Here is a 13,705-nt window from a genome sequence, read left to right as displayed (position 1 = left end):
GATCTGCTGGAAGAGCCCTTCAGGTGCTGCGGGTCTTCATTCAGGAGAGCTGTAGACGACAACATCACGATCTCCCAACAAGTAACTGCACCCTGGTGCACGCAAATTCCAAAATATATCTCGACTGCGGCTTCAGCAGAGGAACACTGATATATCGCGCACAGAGTTCGTTTGGGGGTTACGACGCTGCTGCGCTTGGGGTTTGGGGGTTACCTCTTTACGGTACTGACGTGCCTTGGCGGGTGTCAGTTACGAGTTCTGCACAATGAAGAGCGGACGTCTCAGTCCCTGGTCTTCCTCGGTGTCACACTGGCGGCGAGGAAGGAGTCTTCACTCCCACTGCCCCCCCGTTCCTCACTTGACCTGTTGAGCCTCCAGCGCCCTGGACTCGCTGGCTGGACTCCTTCAGGACTCACTGGGCTGCACCTGAGCTCACAAACGTGCCGGACGCCCGGAACAAAGCGATCCTCGTGCACTGCCTGGGGACCGGGGGACAGCACGGCGCGTTGTCCACACTCTCGGCCCGCTGCAACACTTTAGTAACCCTTTAGTAAGTAAGTGGTAAGTAAACAAGTAACAGAAATGTCCTTGGATACAGAAGTGTGACCAGAACTGGTGTCAGAAAAGACTGCACAGTCGTCCTCTTCCTCTTCTGCTCTTCTCTTGACTCTTCTCCCCAACTCTTCCCTCTCTGGACACTTGAGGATTCAATCCAGTTCACTCTGTGTCTCCCACTTCTCTCTCCTCACGTTTCCACTGCATCTCCACTCTTCACTCTCACTCTTCACTGAGCACCAGATCTTCACTGGCTGTCCCAGCTGACCGGGTGCAGCCTGTGTGTGAACAGCTCTCATGTCCCTGACATGGCAGCGCAGGTCTGCTGGCTCCTCTCCCCTCGTGCTGAGAGAGCTCCTGTCTGTGCGGATGGGAGACCAGGGGCCTGTGGACTCAGCCTGTGCTCCCTGTCTCTCTCAGCTGTGGGGAGACGATACGCCGCTGCCTCACTCCTGCAGCAGCAGTGCCTCAGCTCAGTCCTGCTTGAACAGCCCCTCTGCTCCCTGCAGCACACTGGGAGCCTTTCATGGGGCCTGAGAAATGAGCCACCACACAGCCATCTGCCATCTGTTCATCTGAAGTGAACTCATCTTGTCTGTGAGGCTCCTTTCAGGGAGAGAGGAGCTGCCGTCTCACAGTCTGTGGACAAGGAGAGAGGGGCTCCAGGGTGGTATACTGATATGAGTGTTAATATTCTTATTTCCACAGAAATGTCCTTGAACACAGAGCTGTGAGTCACATGACTACAGCACAACATGCCGCCACAGCCCAGTTTCCCAGAATCCTCTCCTGCACTCCTCTCTGTGTTTCACTGAGAACAGAAAGTGAAAATATTTCATTACTCTGGTAAACAGGGTGGGAGAGTTGAGGTGAACAGATCCTTTTTCAAATCTAGTTATTAAGAGGCCTCAGATACTCAAATATTTCTTTCAGAACAAGAGAGAGAGGAGCTCAGAGCAGCAGGAGCAGGTTGTCCAGTGTGTAAGTATCCTGTCTGTCTCCGAGCAGTTAACAGCACAGTGTGCTGCAGGGTTAGCTGCTGTCCTGTACACTCAGACAGTTAGTCACTAAACAGACGACTTATTGTTGTGAATCATAACCTGATGGTGTCAAATGTTTGAGTTTTCTCCTTTTTTTCAATGTATCGACTCTGACGGCAGACAAATAGATAAAAAAATATATTTCCTGTCTTTCCTGAAGGTTTCTATTTCACTTTGTGTTTCCTGTAGTTGAACAGCATCTCTCTGTGAGCAACTTCCGTGAAAACTAGAAACATAAAAGTTTTCTCCACGATCTGGACTGTAATTATCCTCCTGCCAGGAAAGAGACAGGTGGGTGTGAACCTGCTGTGAGTGTTGCTGTCCAGGACGCTGTGTATTTCTGGACCTTGTGCTGCAGGTTGAATTCAGGTCAGTAGTAAGTGCTGCTGGACAGAGCAGTGTCACAGTGTTTAACACTGCAGCCTTCCAGCACTGGAGCCCTGAGCCCAGCTCCTGGGCTCTGTCTGTGTGCAGCTTGTACAGTACTTGTCAGGGATGTCTGAAGGGACGAACTGTGGAATGGCATGAGTGTGAATGTTACGTCCCAGTGTGTGTTCTGTGTGTGTTTTTTCTGTTATGTCCACACTGCTGACCCTTGATTGTTCTCCCTTCCCCATTGGCCAACCATCACACCACTGTTTCAGTATGATGTCATCATCAATCAGCCCTCAGCCAATCAGAACACATTTTATTCACTATATAACATGGAGGTTTTCAGCAAAGAGAGGCCTTTTGTTTGACTTTGGTCCTGTTTGGTTTTGGTTATCGCTTTGCTTCGCTTCTGGTTATTGCTTCCGCTTCGTTTGTTGGTTTGTTTTGCTTTGTGTGTGTGTATTTTCGTATAGCTTCGGCTTTGTTGTTTTGTTGGTTTTACGGTAGTATCTTTGTACTTTCGTTTGTTTGTGTGTTCATCCTTGTTTTGCCATTTCCTTGCCCCAGTGTTACATGTTCAACGTTTGTGTTCTTTTGTACCCTGCTCCTGTTTATTACTCTTGTTTTCCCTTATTTGTCTTCCTGGTTCACTTGTGTTTTTGTGTGAACTTTTGTATATAAGGTTAGTTTAGGTTGTTGGGTACACTTACACACTTGATTTTGTATTTGTACACTAGTTAGTACAGGTGAGTGCCGTTTGTCTTGTAGGGTTTTGGGTAGTCAGTGCAGGTTAGCTAGGGTGTTGAAGACGCCGAAGACCGTGTGTTTCGGGTTTTCTTTTGTAGTCAGGTTAGCTTTCCCTCACTGTCCTAGCCAGCTCCATTTTGTTTGTTTTCTTTTCTTTGGCACCACTCTAGTTCCTTACCCTTGTTATCACACTTCCTAGTCTTCCTCACCAAAACCCCCCTGCTTCCAAAAGAATTATCCTAAATGTTACACCCCATTACCCCTAGACACTTGGGGTCGTAACAGTGAAGAAGACCCTATGCGTAGAGGCGAGACGGGGGTTAGCCGGGCTCAGCTGTTCAGGAGAAGCCGTATAGAAACCTAGGCCCTCAGGTAGCGGACGTGGGGCGACCTGGTGCCAGGCGGTTCTCAGGACATCCGAACCTCAACGCTGAGCGAAGAGCAGAGCAGAAACAGGAAGTAAACAGGCTACACAACAAGACACACCTGAAAGACAAGAATAATCACAGGGACTGGGAACAGGAGAGCAGCAGAGCGCCCTCTAGGTGTACTGGGCGTGACAGTATTGTTGCCAATGGGGGAACGAAACTGGTGAAGTGAAGATAAGGAACTGGCTGAGTCAGCTTGTAAGAGATTCTCCAGAATCTCCCCGAGCGGCTGGGAGAACTACAGGAACATGATTTCTTTGTTCTCTGGAACAGCTGTAGTGAAAAGAATAATAATCCAGGTACACTTGGTTCAACAAGTCTTTCTGATCAATGACAATAGACACACACTACAGCACACACAACAAAACAGAGCTGCTGCCCTGTTTCCTCTTCATGAAGACATGAGCACCTGCTGGACTGGAGCCCTGGCCCTGTGTGAGGAGGACTGAGCTGCGGTGTGTCTGACTGGCAGAGGAGGGAAAGGACAGAGGGAATAAAGAGCTCAGGGAGGGAAAGGCTGGAGCTGGAGCTGGACTCTCTCTCCTGCAGCTTCAGCTCTGACACTGCAGGCTCCTTCACTACAATAGAGAGCAGAGCTGCTGTGCTGAGGACTGGGACAGGTCTGGACAGCAGGCAGCCTGTTCCTCTGTGCTGGAGGAGTGTGCTGAGGATTTAGGGACGGGAGGAGCTGTTGAAGAGACACTGTATCTGCTGCTCTTGCAGGAAGTTGTGTTTGGCGGGAGAATTAACTTTCAGTTTTGTTTCTGATTCAGACTTCAGTTTCCAGAGTGCTGTTCTCCCCAGTTAAAGCTCCCAGTCAGTCCAGTCTGGGGTTTCCTGTACTGCAGTATTCTGTCCTGTCAGATGGTCCCTGGGTGTCACGATTGTAATCCCTCCCCATGAAGGGCATGAAGAGCACCTGAGCACCTTCGTATCGCCCCCTGAGCACCTGAGCACCTTCGTCACGCCCCCCGAGCACCTGAGCACCTTCGTATCGCCCCCCGAGCACCTGAGCACCTTCGTATCGCCCCCCGAGCACCTGAGCACCTTCGTCACGCCCCCCGAGCACCTGAGCACCTTCGTCACGCCCCCCGAGCACCTGAGCACCTTCGTCACCCCCCCGAGCACCTGAGCACCTTCGTCACGCCCCCCAGTTCGTCTACCAGCCCAGTTCCTCTTCTCCTCCCCGTGTCTGTTCACTCCCCTCCGGATTCTGCAAAGGGTCCTGAAAAACACATCATAACACTGGGGGCTCAGGGGATTCAGGCTGGCCCAGATGGGAGAGAGAGGAAGTTTTCTTTCTTCTGCTGTGTTGTTTGGTGTGTGACTGGAGTTACTCACCTGTACTTTTTGCTGTTTGTGTTGTATTGAGATGGTGCTGATCTTCTCCTCTGATCGTCTCTGTTTCTGCTCAGGAATGGCCTCACCCAGCAGTGTCCTGTCTGAAGAGCAGTTCCTGTGCTCTATCTGTCTGGACACATTCACCAGCCCAGTGTCCACTCCATGTGGACACAGCTTCTGCCTGGCCTGTATTGGAGGATACTGGGACAGCAGTGATGTGTGTCAGTGTCCAATGTGTAAGGAGACATTTTACAGAAGACCTGATCTCCGTGTGAACAGAAGTCTGGCAGAAATCACTGAGCACTTCAAGAGGACCAGAGTCAGCAGTGATGAAGGACTTTGTGCTAACCCTGGAGAAGTGTCCTGTGATTTCTGCACTGGGAGAAAACTCAAGGCTGTGAAATCCTGTCTGGTCTGTCTGGCCTCTTACTGTGAGACTCACATGGAGCCTCATCTGAGAGTCACAACATTGAAGAAGCACAGACTGATTGAGCCTGTGATGAGCCTTGAGGACAGGCTGTGTGAGAAGCATGAGAGACTCCTGGAGCTGTTCTGCAGGACTGACCAGACCTGTGTTTGTCAGTTCTGCACTGAGTCAGACCACAGGACACACAGCACTGTCCCTTTAGAGCAGGAATGTGGAGTAAAAAAGGTGGGTTTATGGTTATATATTAATTTAAAATTTAAATTTTAAAATAATTTAAAATTATTGTGAATTAAATTAGTATAATCATTAGAATATGGATCAGTGGCTATGATCAATTCCTTCAGAAACTGGTGGTATCTTAGCACAACTTCCCTGGTGTAAGAGCCTGTTGTCCAGCCCAGTTCAGTGTGAGAGTCTGTTGTCCAGCCCAGCATCAGTGTGAGAGTCTGTTGTCCAGCCCAGCATCAGTGTGAGAGTCTGTTGTCCAGCCCAGCATCAGTGTGAGAGTCTGTTGTGCAGTGTTAGTGCACCAGCAGCAGTGACTTCAGTGTCTCTGTTTCCCTGTTTGTCCACAGACACAGCTGAGGAAGACTGAGGCAGAAGTACAACAGATGATCCAGGACAGACTGAAGAAGGTGGAGGAGATCAAACAGGCAGTGGAGCTCAGCAATGTGAGTCCTGTCAATCCTTCTGAGTGGGGTACTGCAGGGCTCAGTGCTGGGGTCACTGTTCTCTGCACAGAGAGAGGACACTTAGGAAGACTGAGTGCAAACGCTGTTCTATTCCTGTCATGCCCCACACTCTTCCTCACAAACACTGTTGCATTCCCAAACCCACTGTTTCACAATCTCATTCCCAATTGAACCCATCACATTCCCACAGGCACCAGATTCCACAAATTCTCACTCCCGGACCAATTATCCAACCACGTCCCTTTCCCTTCAGTATTTAGAGTTCCCTCACACAGCAACCCTTGCTCACTGTTGAGAAGCCTCCTGCAGAACTCTCTTGTGCGCCTTTCCAAGCCTTTTGATTGATCTCCTGGTACCAAACCTTTGCTCCTACCTTTTGGATTTCTCTTGTTACCGGACTCATTGCCTCCCTAATTGACCAAGCCCCTAGATTACGTCTTTTGGATTCTGTGGGATTCATGGTTACGCATAAGGATCCTCCTATTCTACTGATCGGTTCCCTGACAGAGAGGACAGTTAGGAAGATAATAAAAAAGTCATTATCCAGTTAACGGATGAGATATTCTGTCACCCAGGAGTGGAGTGACCAACATAGTGTGTGAAGTGTTTCTCTTCTCTTTTGAACTGAAACAATTAATGTACTAGCAATTAATTTGTTCACTCTCGCATTTCAATAATATTTTTTTTATTCCTGTTAACTCAAGAAGTCTCCTGGTGTCTCCTCAGAGCTCTGCAGAAAGAGAGATTGTGGACAGTGTGCAGGTCTTCACTGCTCTTCAAAACTCCACTGAGAGAATCCAGGCTGAGCTCATCGAGCTGATTGAGGAGAAGCAGAGAGCAGCAGAGAGGAGGGCTGAAGGGATCATTAAAGAGCTGGAGCAGGAAATCACTGAGCTAAAGAGGAGAAACACTGAGCTGGAGCAGCTCTCCCACACTGAGGACCACATCCACTTCCTACAGGTCAGCACACACTGTAGAGAGCAGATACAGTATCTACAGAGAGCAGAGAGTCCTACAGGTCAGCACACACTGTAGAGAGCAGATACAGTATCTACAGAGAGCAGGGAGTCCTACAGGTCAGCACACACTGTAGAGAGCAGATACATTATCTACAGAGAGCAGAGAGTCCTACAGGTCAGCACACACTGTAGAGAGCAGAAACAGTATCTACAGAGAGCAGAGAGTACTACAGGTCAGCACACACTGTAGAGAGCAGATACAGTATCTACAGAGAGCAGAGAGTCCTACAGGTCAGCACACACTGTAGAGAGAAGATACAGTATCTACAGAGAGCAGAGAGAGCTCACTGTGTGACTCTTAGTGATCTATACTGGGCTCTAGGTTTCAGACTCACAGGTGACTTATTGCCTTAGAGGGCTGTGACCCCCCATGACTCTGAGTCTCTCCTGCTGTAGAGTTTCTCCTCCCTGTGCTCCCCTCCACACCCCAAGGACTGGTCTGACATCACTGTTCACCCTGATCTCTGTCTGGGGGCTCTGAGGAGGGCTGTGTGTCAGCTGGAGGACAGACTCAGAGAGGAAGTCAAGAGGCTCTCAGAGGAAGGTTTGTGTTTCACTCCCTTTCCTTACTGATTCAACAAAATAATAAAAACATCACTGTTTTAATGTCAATTAGAAAATGTAAGTTTTTTATTTCATGGTTCATAATTGATTTAAAGATTAGCTTTTCATTTAATTCAAATTCAAAGTTTTATTTTATCATATTTATATTCAGCTTTCCTTAGTATCAACAAAATAAAATCAAAAACTTAAAGTGTTTAAGTATCAGTTAGGAACTTTTTATTTCACACTATATTTATTTGATGTTTTTATTTCAATTTTTCATATCATGGTCATTAATTGATTTATAGATTTTATCTTGTCATAATTTAACTCATAATAGATGCGCATTGTAATCATGTTTACCTTCAAATTCATATTTATACTTTACTCACCTCCCCCTGACTGTATCTGGACACAAGATCCTCATGACTGTGTTTTTCCATCAAAATCTGACAGATTAGTGGGGTTTTCTTCAGGATCAGTAGTTTGTTCCAGTGCAGCTGGATGAGCTGTCAGTGTCTCTTACAGACCCACAGCTCCACTGGCCAGACAACACACTCCTGTGTGTTACTGTCCTGCCTGAGAGATCAGCACAGCACTACAACACACAACACTGCACACCTGGAGACCAGACTCCAGCAGGAATGTGCTCTCAGCTCTCTAACATCTTTCTCTCTGTTTGCAGAGTTTGAGAGGCTTCGCAAACATGCAGGTGAGTCTGTTGTCACTGACAGGAACTTGTCATTTACAAAGGTCACAGCAGGGTCACAGGGGTCAATACAGGCTCTTACTCTAACAGGGGGAGATGTTGTAACTCCTGCTTTATACACAGCTGATGTGTTTAATGTTGTGAGCAAAGTCCCTCAGATGGGCTTTGTGCTTATCAGGGTTGATGAGGAATTGGACCCCAACACTGTGGCACACAGTGGGGACACCAACACTGACCCATGTCTTGGGATCCCCAATACACAGATTGAAGACCCCATCGCTGTGTCAGGACTGCAGTTCTCCTTTACATCATTGTGAAACAGAGGATTGTAATCCTGTTAAACCTGTAAACTAGAATCTACACTGACAACTAGGAGCCTGCAGACACACAAGACACTGAACACAACAGTCAGACAGGAGCTCGAAATTCACTACTGTGAGAGACTAAGAGGAGAGGAAGGACTTGTTAAGGGAGGAAGAGGGTGAAATGAGAGCAGAGAAGAGGGAGAGAGACAGGATGTCTGTCTCTCTGCTCCTCCAGATTGAGGTGTGACAGTGAAGCAGCCGGTCCCACTGAAGGACACCCACTGCTCTCCAGTCCACACTGGACACAGGCACACAGCCTCAGGCACTGGAGGATGAGCTCTGGAACAGACACCTTTACACAGAGAGTGGTGGGAGACTGGAACAAGCTGTCTAGAGTGTCTGCCCCAGTCCTTCTGGTGGGCGGCAGTGAGCTGTGTAGCAGGTGTCAGATTGAAGCAGTAACCCATCACTCTGGGGATGTACTGGAGTCTCCCAGTCTTATAGATCCCTAAACACTGGCACACCTCCCTGAAGACAGCTGACTCTGAGCTCCTCCCCTGGTCAGTATGCAGCTCCTCTCGTGAAAATGCAGCAGGGTGTGTGGTTTCTCTCAGCACAGCTGAGCTCATGGCTCAAGTACAGACGCCATCACTGCTGGTATCTGTGTCTGGGTTAAATGGGCTCTCTGGGTCCAGCTGGGCCAACACTGGAGACTCTGCAAGGACAGCTCTTGCTGTTCAAAAGCACATTGACAGTCTTCACCCCAGAGGGAAGATGCTGCTCTATGTGTGAGAAATATAAGGAGTTCAGCAACGTCAGCAAACTAGGGGTCAAACCAGCAGTAGTAGGATGCCGGTCCAATGAAACTCCTCACATCCTGAACTGACCGGGGGGCTGGTCAGGAGTTTACTGTGGCTCCTCTTTAGGGCCTGTGGAGACCCCTTCTGGCTCAGAAGCTCCCAGGAAACGAGTCTCTTGCTGTAGGAGATTCATGTCTTCAGTGAGTCTTGAGACCTGTCCTCCTCATGAGGTCCCTGACCTTTCTTCACTTGTCCAGGACCTGGAGAATGAGGGTCATCCAGGCACACCGGGCACTCTGACCTGGGCACGCCACTGAGCTCCCTTCCCATCAGCCGCTCAGAGCTGGCTGGGCAGGGCACAGTCCAGAAGGCTGGAGCGTGTGTTGCCACAGCCCCTGACCTCTGGAGAAGGCAGTCTCTGGCCTGACCTCTGGGCACCTCAACTTGCCGGTAGCTGCTGTACAGGTCCAGAGAGCTGAACCAGCGCTACCCTGAGACATAATCCAGCACCTCGTCAGTGTGGCTCAGGGGACAAGAGTCCTTCTTGGTGACGTTGTTGAGTCCCTGTAGTCTGTACAGACCAGCAGTGAAGCGTCCTTCTGCAGGGGGAGATCAGGGCCTGTCAGAGGGCTCGATCTCCCCTGCTGCAGTCAGACCCCGGACTGCTTCCTCTGCCTCGGCTCTCTTGCGGATGGCCAGGCGGGGGGAGGGATGCAGATGGGTCTTGCTTCACCAGTGTCAATGATGCACTGAGCTTCGTTTGTACGAGTACAGTCTTCCTCTCTTCCAGCAAACACATCTGCAAACTCTCGTAGCAGAGTCCTTGGTTGTCCCTGCTCTGCCTCTCTCAGTCCCTCTTTGCTGCGCTGAGAAAGCTCCTCCACCATTTTGTCTGATTTTGTTGTGGTCTTGAAGGCCGAGCCCCTGTCCTCAGTTTCAGGATGCTGCTCCCTCGCACCGTGGGTCAGTGTCTCCTGGCTCAGGAAGAGTCTCTGGGCTCCCTGCTGTATCTCCATGGTAACTCTGGGCTGCTCTGGAGCTGTTGCACTGGTACCCAGGAGGAGGTGTGGCCCCTCGCTGCTATTAGCTTGAGGGCCACTCGGCATTTCCTGCTGGCACTGCTCTCGAGACGCACGGTTCTGCACAGAGGAGTTCAGTACCAGTGACTCCATCCTCTCACCTGGCCATCCAGGGAAAGCTCTCTTCACTGGTCTGCAGCAGAACTGCCAGGTTCTCTCCTTCTGTAGTCTGTCTGAGCCAGGCGCTGCCTGTAGGAGTTATACTGTACCTGACCATCGTGATCTTCAGCATGAACACACACCTGCAGACTCACACAGCTGAGCCTTGAAGAGCAGGGTCACCAACACATGGCTCAACAAATACAAACAGTGAAAACAGTGAGATCTGGAGGTAAATTAATTATTAGTCCAGCAAACTGATGTCATAACGAGAAAGGAAAGTTATTGAGGTTAAATCATTCAGTGCAGTAATATCCACAGATGTCCTTCCATCAGCTCTTACAGCCATTCCTGCAGACTGCCTTCATCTAGAACTGACACAAATCATCACTTTTAAAAAGATGGTGATTACAGTATTTTTATTACTTTAACCTTTACATTTGAATATATAACGCTAATATCTGTTCCCCCAATTTCTGAATATCCCTGCTTTCCCTTAAGAAATACAACTGTAGAGTCTCATCACAACAAAAAATAAAAGATCTGCTCAATTCCCACCCAGACAAAACACATTCAACACTCTCACACTAAATATTTTCTTAATTTCAATTCTCTTCACTCCCTGGGATATCTGAAAAACACTGTCACATACAAAATATTTTACATACAGCTACTAATAAAGATGTACAATAAATTTCATTGTTAATAAATTACTTGTATTAATAGACATTAAATACATTAATAGATATAATAAAATTAGTTTTTAATAAATTACTCTTATGAATAAACACATCAATAAAGTTCATTATTAATAAATGTGATTTAACTGGAAAGCAGTTTTAGTTAAACATTACAATACTTTTCTGAGCGACGGACACATGACTTCCTGCCGTAGTGCCGGTGTTGTTTCCCCTCTATTCTCCTGTGATCCAGAGCTCCGCCTGTCCCACACTGAGCTGTCTCCCCATGTGAAGAGGCGCTGGGAGTCAGTCCTGTACTCCAGTCACCTCTAGAGGGCAGCAGCTCTCACTCTGGGCTCGTTGCAGTGGAGAGCAGGTTCAGCTCGGAGCTGCGGACTGATTTCAGTGGCCAAGTTCGTTGCTCTTGGTCTGAAGTTGACGCGCTAGTTTAACACGGAGCTGTGTGCTGACCAGGGGCTGAGCTCCAGTTAGTGCGCTGTGTCAGTTCGTTACAACTGACCCACAATGTCTGTTTTTCAGGTTTCCATACGTATTACACTGATTTGTGTGTAACGAACAAGAAAAAAAGACACACACAAGCTTTGTCTGTTCTCTCTCGGGTTCCCCTGTCTTGTGTAAAGACAACTTCAGCCTTAATTCAGGTGACAGAGTTAAATACACTGACAGACAGCTCTTAACACACACAAACAACAGATCCTTTTTATTACTGTCCTCAGCAGCGCAGGAGGAGACAAGCTTGCAGTTACTGCCTGTGTGACTCAGGTCCCTGTTATTGTTAATGAAGTGGCAGCAATTTCAGCTTCTGAGAATTTTGTCTTAATGAGACTTTTACAATCTAACTGATAGAGAGGAACCAGAATAACCATGAAAAGACAGTTTGATCATTTTTCTTCTTGTGAAATAATGTATCCATCAGTATAGAGATGCCCTCAGCCATGTGATCTGCACACAGTGGATCATCAGGTCTCCTTCAGATTTAAAGACACTTTCTCCCACAGGAGCCAGACTCTCGCAGTGTGAGAGCTCTGCACACGCTCACAGCTCATCTCAGCCGGGCTGGGCCTGTCTGTCCTGATCAACCCAGGAGACCCCATTTCCACAGGTCCGCCTGCCCAGTCTCTCCAGTCACATGAGAACACATCCAGAGCATCTGAACCGGTCCTGTCCACACTGTAATGTCCACTACACACTGGCCACACAATACTGACACTTTCTGAAATGTTTTCTTTATTTTTACCTGCTGCACACAAACAAGCGCCAGTGACTGCAGACGAGTTCAACCCAAACCAGTGATGTGAACCTGTGACTGCAGGCATCATGAGCAAACTGTACCAGAACAGTGGAAAAGAGGAAAACAGGTTTTGTGTAATTAATGTATCAACAAATCAGTTTTATTTTGTCCCTGAATGCCCTGGGTGTCTCAGGACAGGCAGGCCCAGTCCAGCTGAAATCAGCAGACTGAACAGAACTGTAGTTTACTGCAGTGAGCTTTCTGCTGGTGTGAATCCTGATACACACTCTAGACACCTGCATCTGTACTTTCATCTGAGAGAGGAGCGAGATACAGATCATTTCATCCTGTCTGTCTGCTCTCTGATCCACAGCTGATGTGACTCTGGACCCCAATACAGCTCATCCCAGTCTCATCCTGTCTAAGGATGGGAAACAACTGAGACATGGAAAGAAACGACAAGATCTCCCTGACAATCCAGAGAGATTTGATCGTTGTGTCAATGTCCTGGGAAAGGATGGGATCACCTCAGGGAGACACTACTGGGAGGTGGAGGTGAGGAAGAAGACTGAGTGGGTTTTAGGCGTCGCCAGAGAGTCCATCAACAGGAAGGGGAGCATCACAGTGAGACCCCAGTATGGTTACTGGACTGTGTGGCTGAGGAATGGGAATGAGTACAAGGCTCTTGATGACTCCTCAGTCCTCCTCCCCCTGAGCCAGAAGCCCCAGAAGGTGGGGGTGTATGTGGACTATGAGGGGGGACAGGTCTCCTTTTACAATGTGGACAACAGGTCTCATATCTACACCTTCACTGCCTCCTTCACTGAGAAACTTTTTCCATTCTTCGGCCCCTGTTTTCATCAGGGAGGTACAAACTCAGCCCCACTGATCATCTGTCCTGTCAGTCACACAGACTGAATCAGCACACTACCTGTGGGAGGGGCTCTCCTGGAGAAAACAATTATTCTACTCGTTTGTGTCAAACTGTTCTACTTTCATTCTATATTATTGCTCTATTTTCTATTGTCTCTCCATTAATCATGTCTTTCAGTAAATCAGTAAAATACTGTCACAGCTGTTGTCTTTCTTCACAAGCGACTGTCCTGCCTGGCTTGGGTCCGACTCGCGTACTGCGGTTGCCCCTGGCAACAGCAACCTTCCCACGAGCTCCCGACCCGTCACTCCAACTGGATCGGGTCGCCGTTCGGTGAATCCCACCTTTCCCACCAGACCCGATCTGTTCCCAGTCCCGTGAATCAGCAGCCGGATTGACTGCCTTCTTACCGCGGTGTCGGTGCTCCGCTGTCAGAGCCTCCTTCTCCCTGCGAGCGCTCGGTTCTCTCCGAGACGAGAGTGTCTTGTTCCCCTCTTCTCTGCTGCTCTGATTCCCTGTCGCGATACAGCGATTCCTTTTCCTCCTTCTTCCCTCTTTTTCCTTTCTGTCTTGCTCATTTTTTGCCTCATTTCCATTTCCTGTGAATTATTACTCACCCTTCAAATAACGAATGCCAACTTCGAAACTAGGAAGAAGCGACGTGAAGAATCATTTGGAAACCTCCGCCAGGTGTAGAGGGTGAAGAGGAAGGCGTCGTGTGACTCATATTGAGTGTGATCTTC

General features: G+C 48.5%; 1 protein-coding gene across 2 annotated transcripts; it reads left to right on the top strand.

Annotated features, from left to right (window-relative positions):
- Nucleotides 1-1,379: 1,379 nt before the first annotated feature.
- Nucleotides 1,380-13,160, top strand: LOC148660404 (zinc finger protein RFP-like). 2 transcript variants are annotated; one of them, XM_088637791.1, is made up of 7 exons: nucleotides 1,380-1,536; nucleotides 1,785-1,964; nucleotides 4,558-5,135; nucleotides 5,486-5,581; nucleotides 6,329-6,562; nucleotides 7,018-7,165; nucleotides 7,850-9,517. In XM_088637791.1, exons 3-7 carry the CDS (start codon nucleotides 4,560-4,562, stop codon nucleotides 8,188-8,190), a joined length of 1,395 nt encoding a protein of 464 aa, XP_088493917.1. In that variant the 5' UTR covers nucleotides 1,380-1,536; nucleotides 1,785-1,964; nucleotides 4,558-4,559; the 3' UTR covers nucleotides 8,191-9,517. The 2 variants fall into 2 exon arrangements, with proteins under 2 accessions (XP_088493917.1, XP_088493918.1); XM_088637792.1 differs by lacking the exons at nucleotides 1,380-1,536; nucleotides 1,785-1,964 and adding exons at nucleotides 3,485-4,461; nucleotides 12,462-13,160 and having other exon boundaries at nucleotides 7,850-7,876.
- The last annotated feature ends 545 nt before the right edge of the window (nucleotides 13,161-13,705 follow it).

Source organism: Lepisosteus platostomus, chromosome 6 (genome assembly GCF_059453375.1).
Source record: "Lepisosteus platostomus isolate fLepPlt1 chromosome 6, fLepPlt1.hap1, whole genome shotgun sequence".
NCBI classification, from domain to species: Eukaryota; Metazoa; Chordata; class Actinopteri; order Semionotiformes; family Lepisosteidae; genus Lepisosteus; species Lepisosteus platostomus.
Note: the sequence above shows the minus strand (reverse complement) of the source record. Positions and strands in the feature narration are given on the sequence as shown.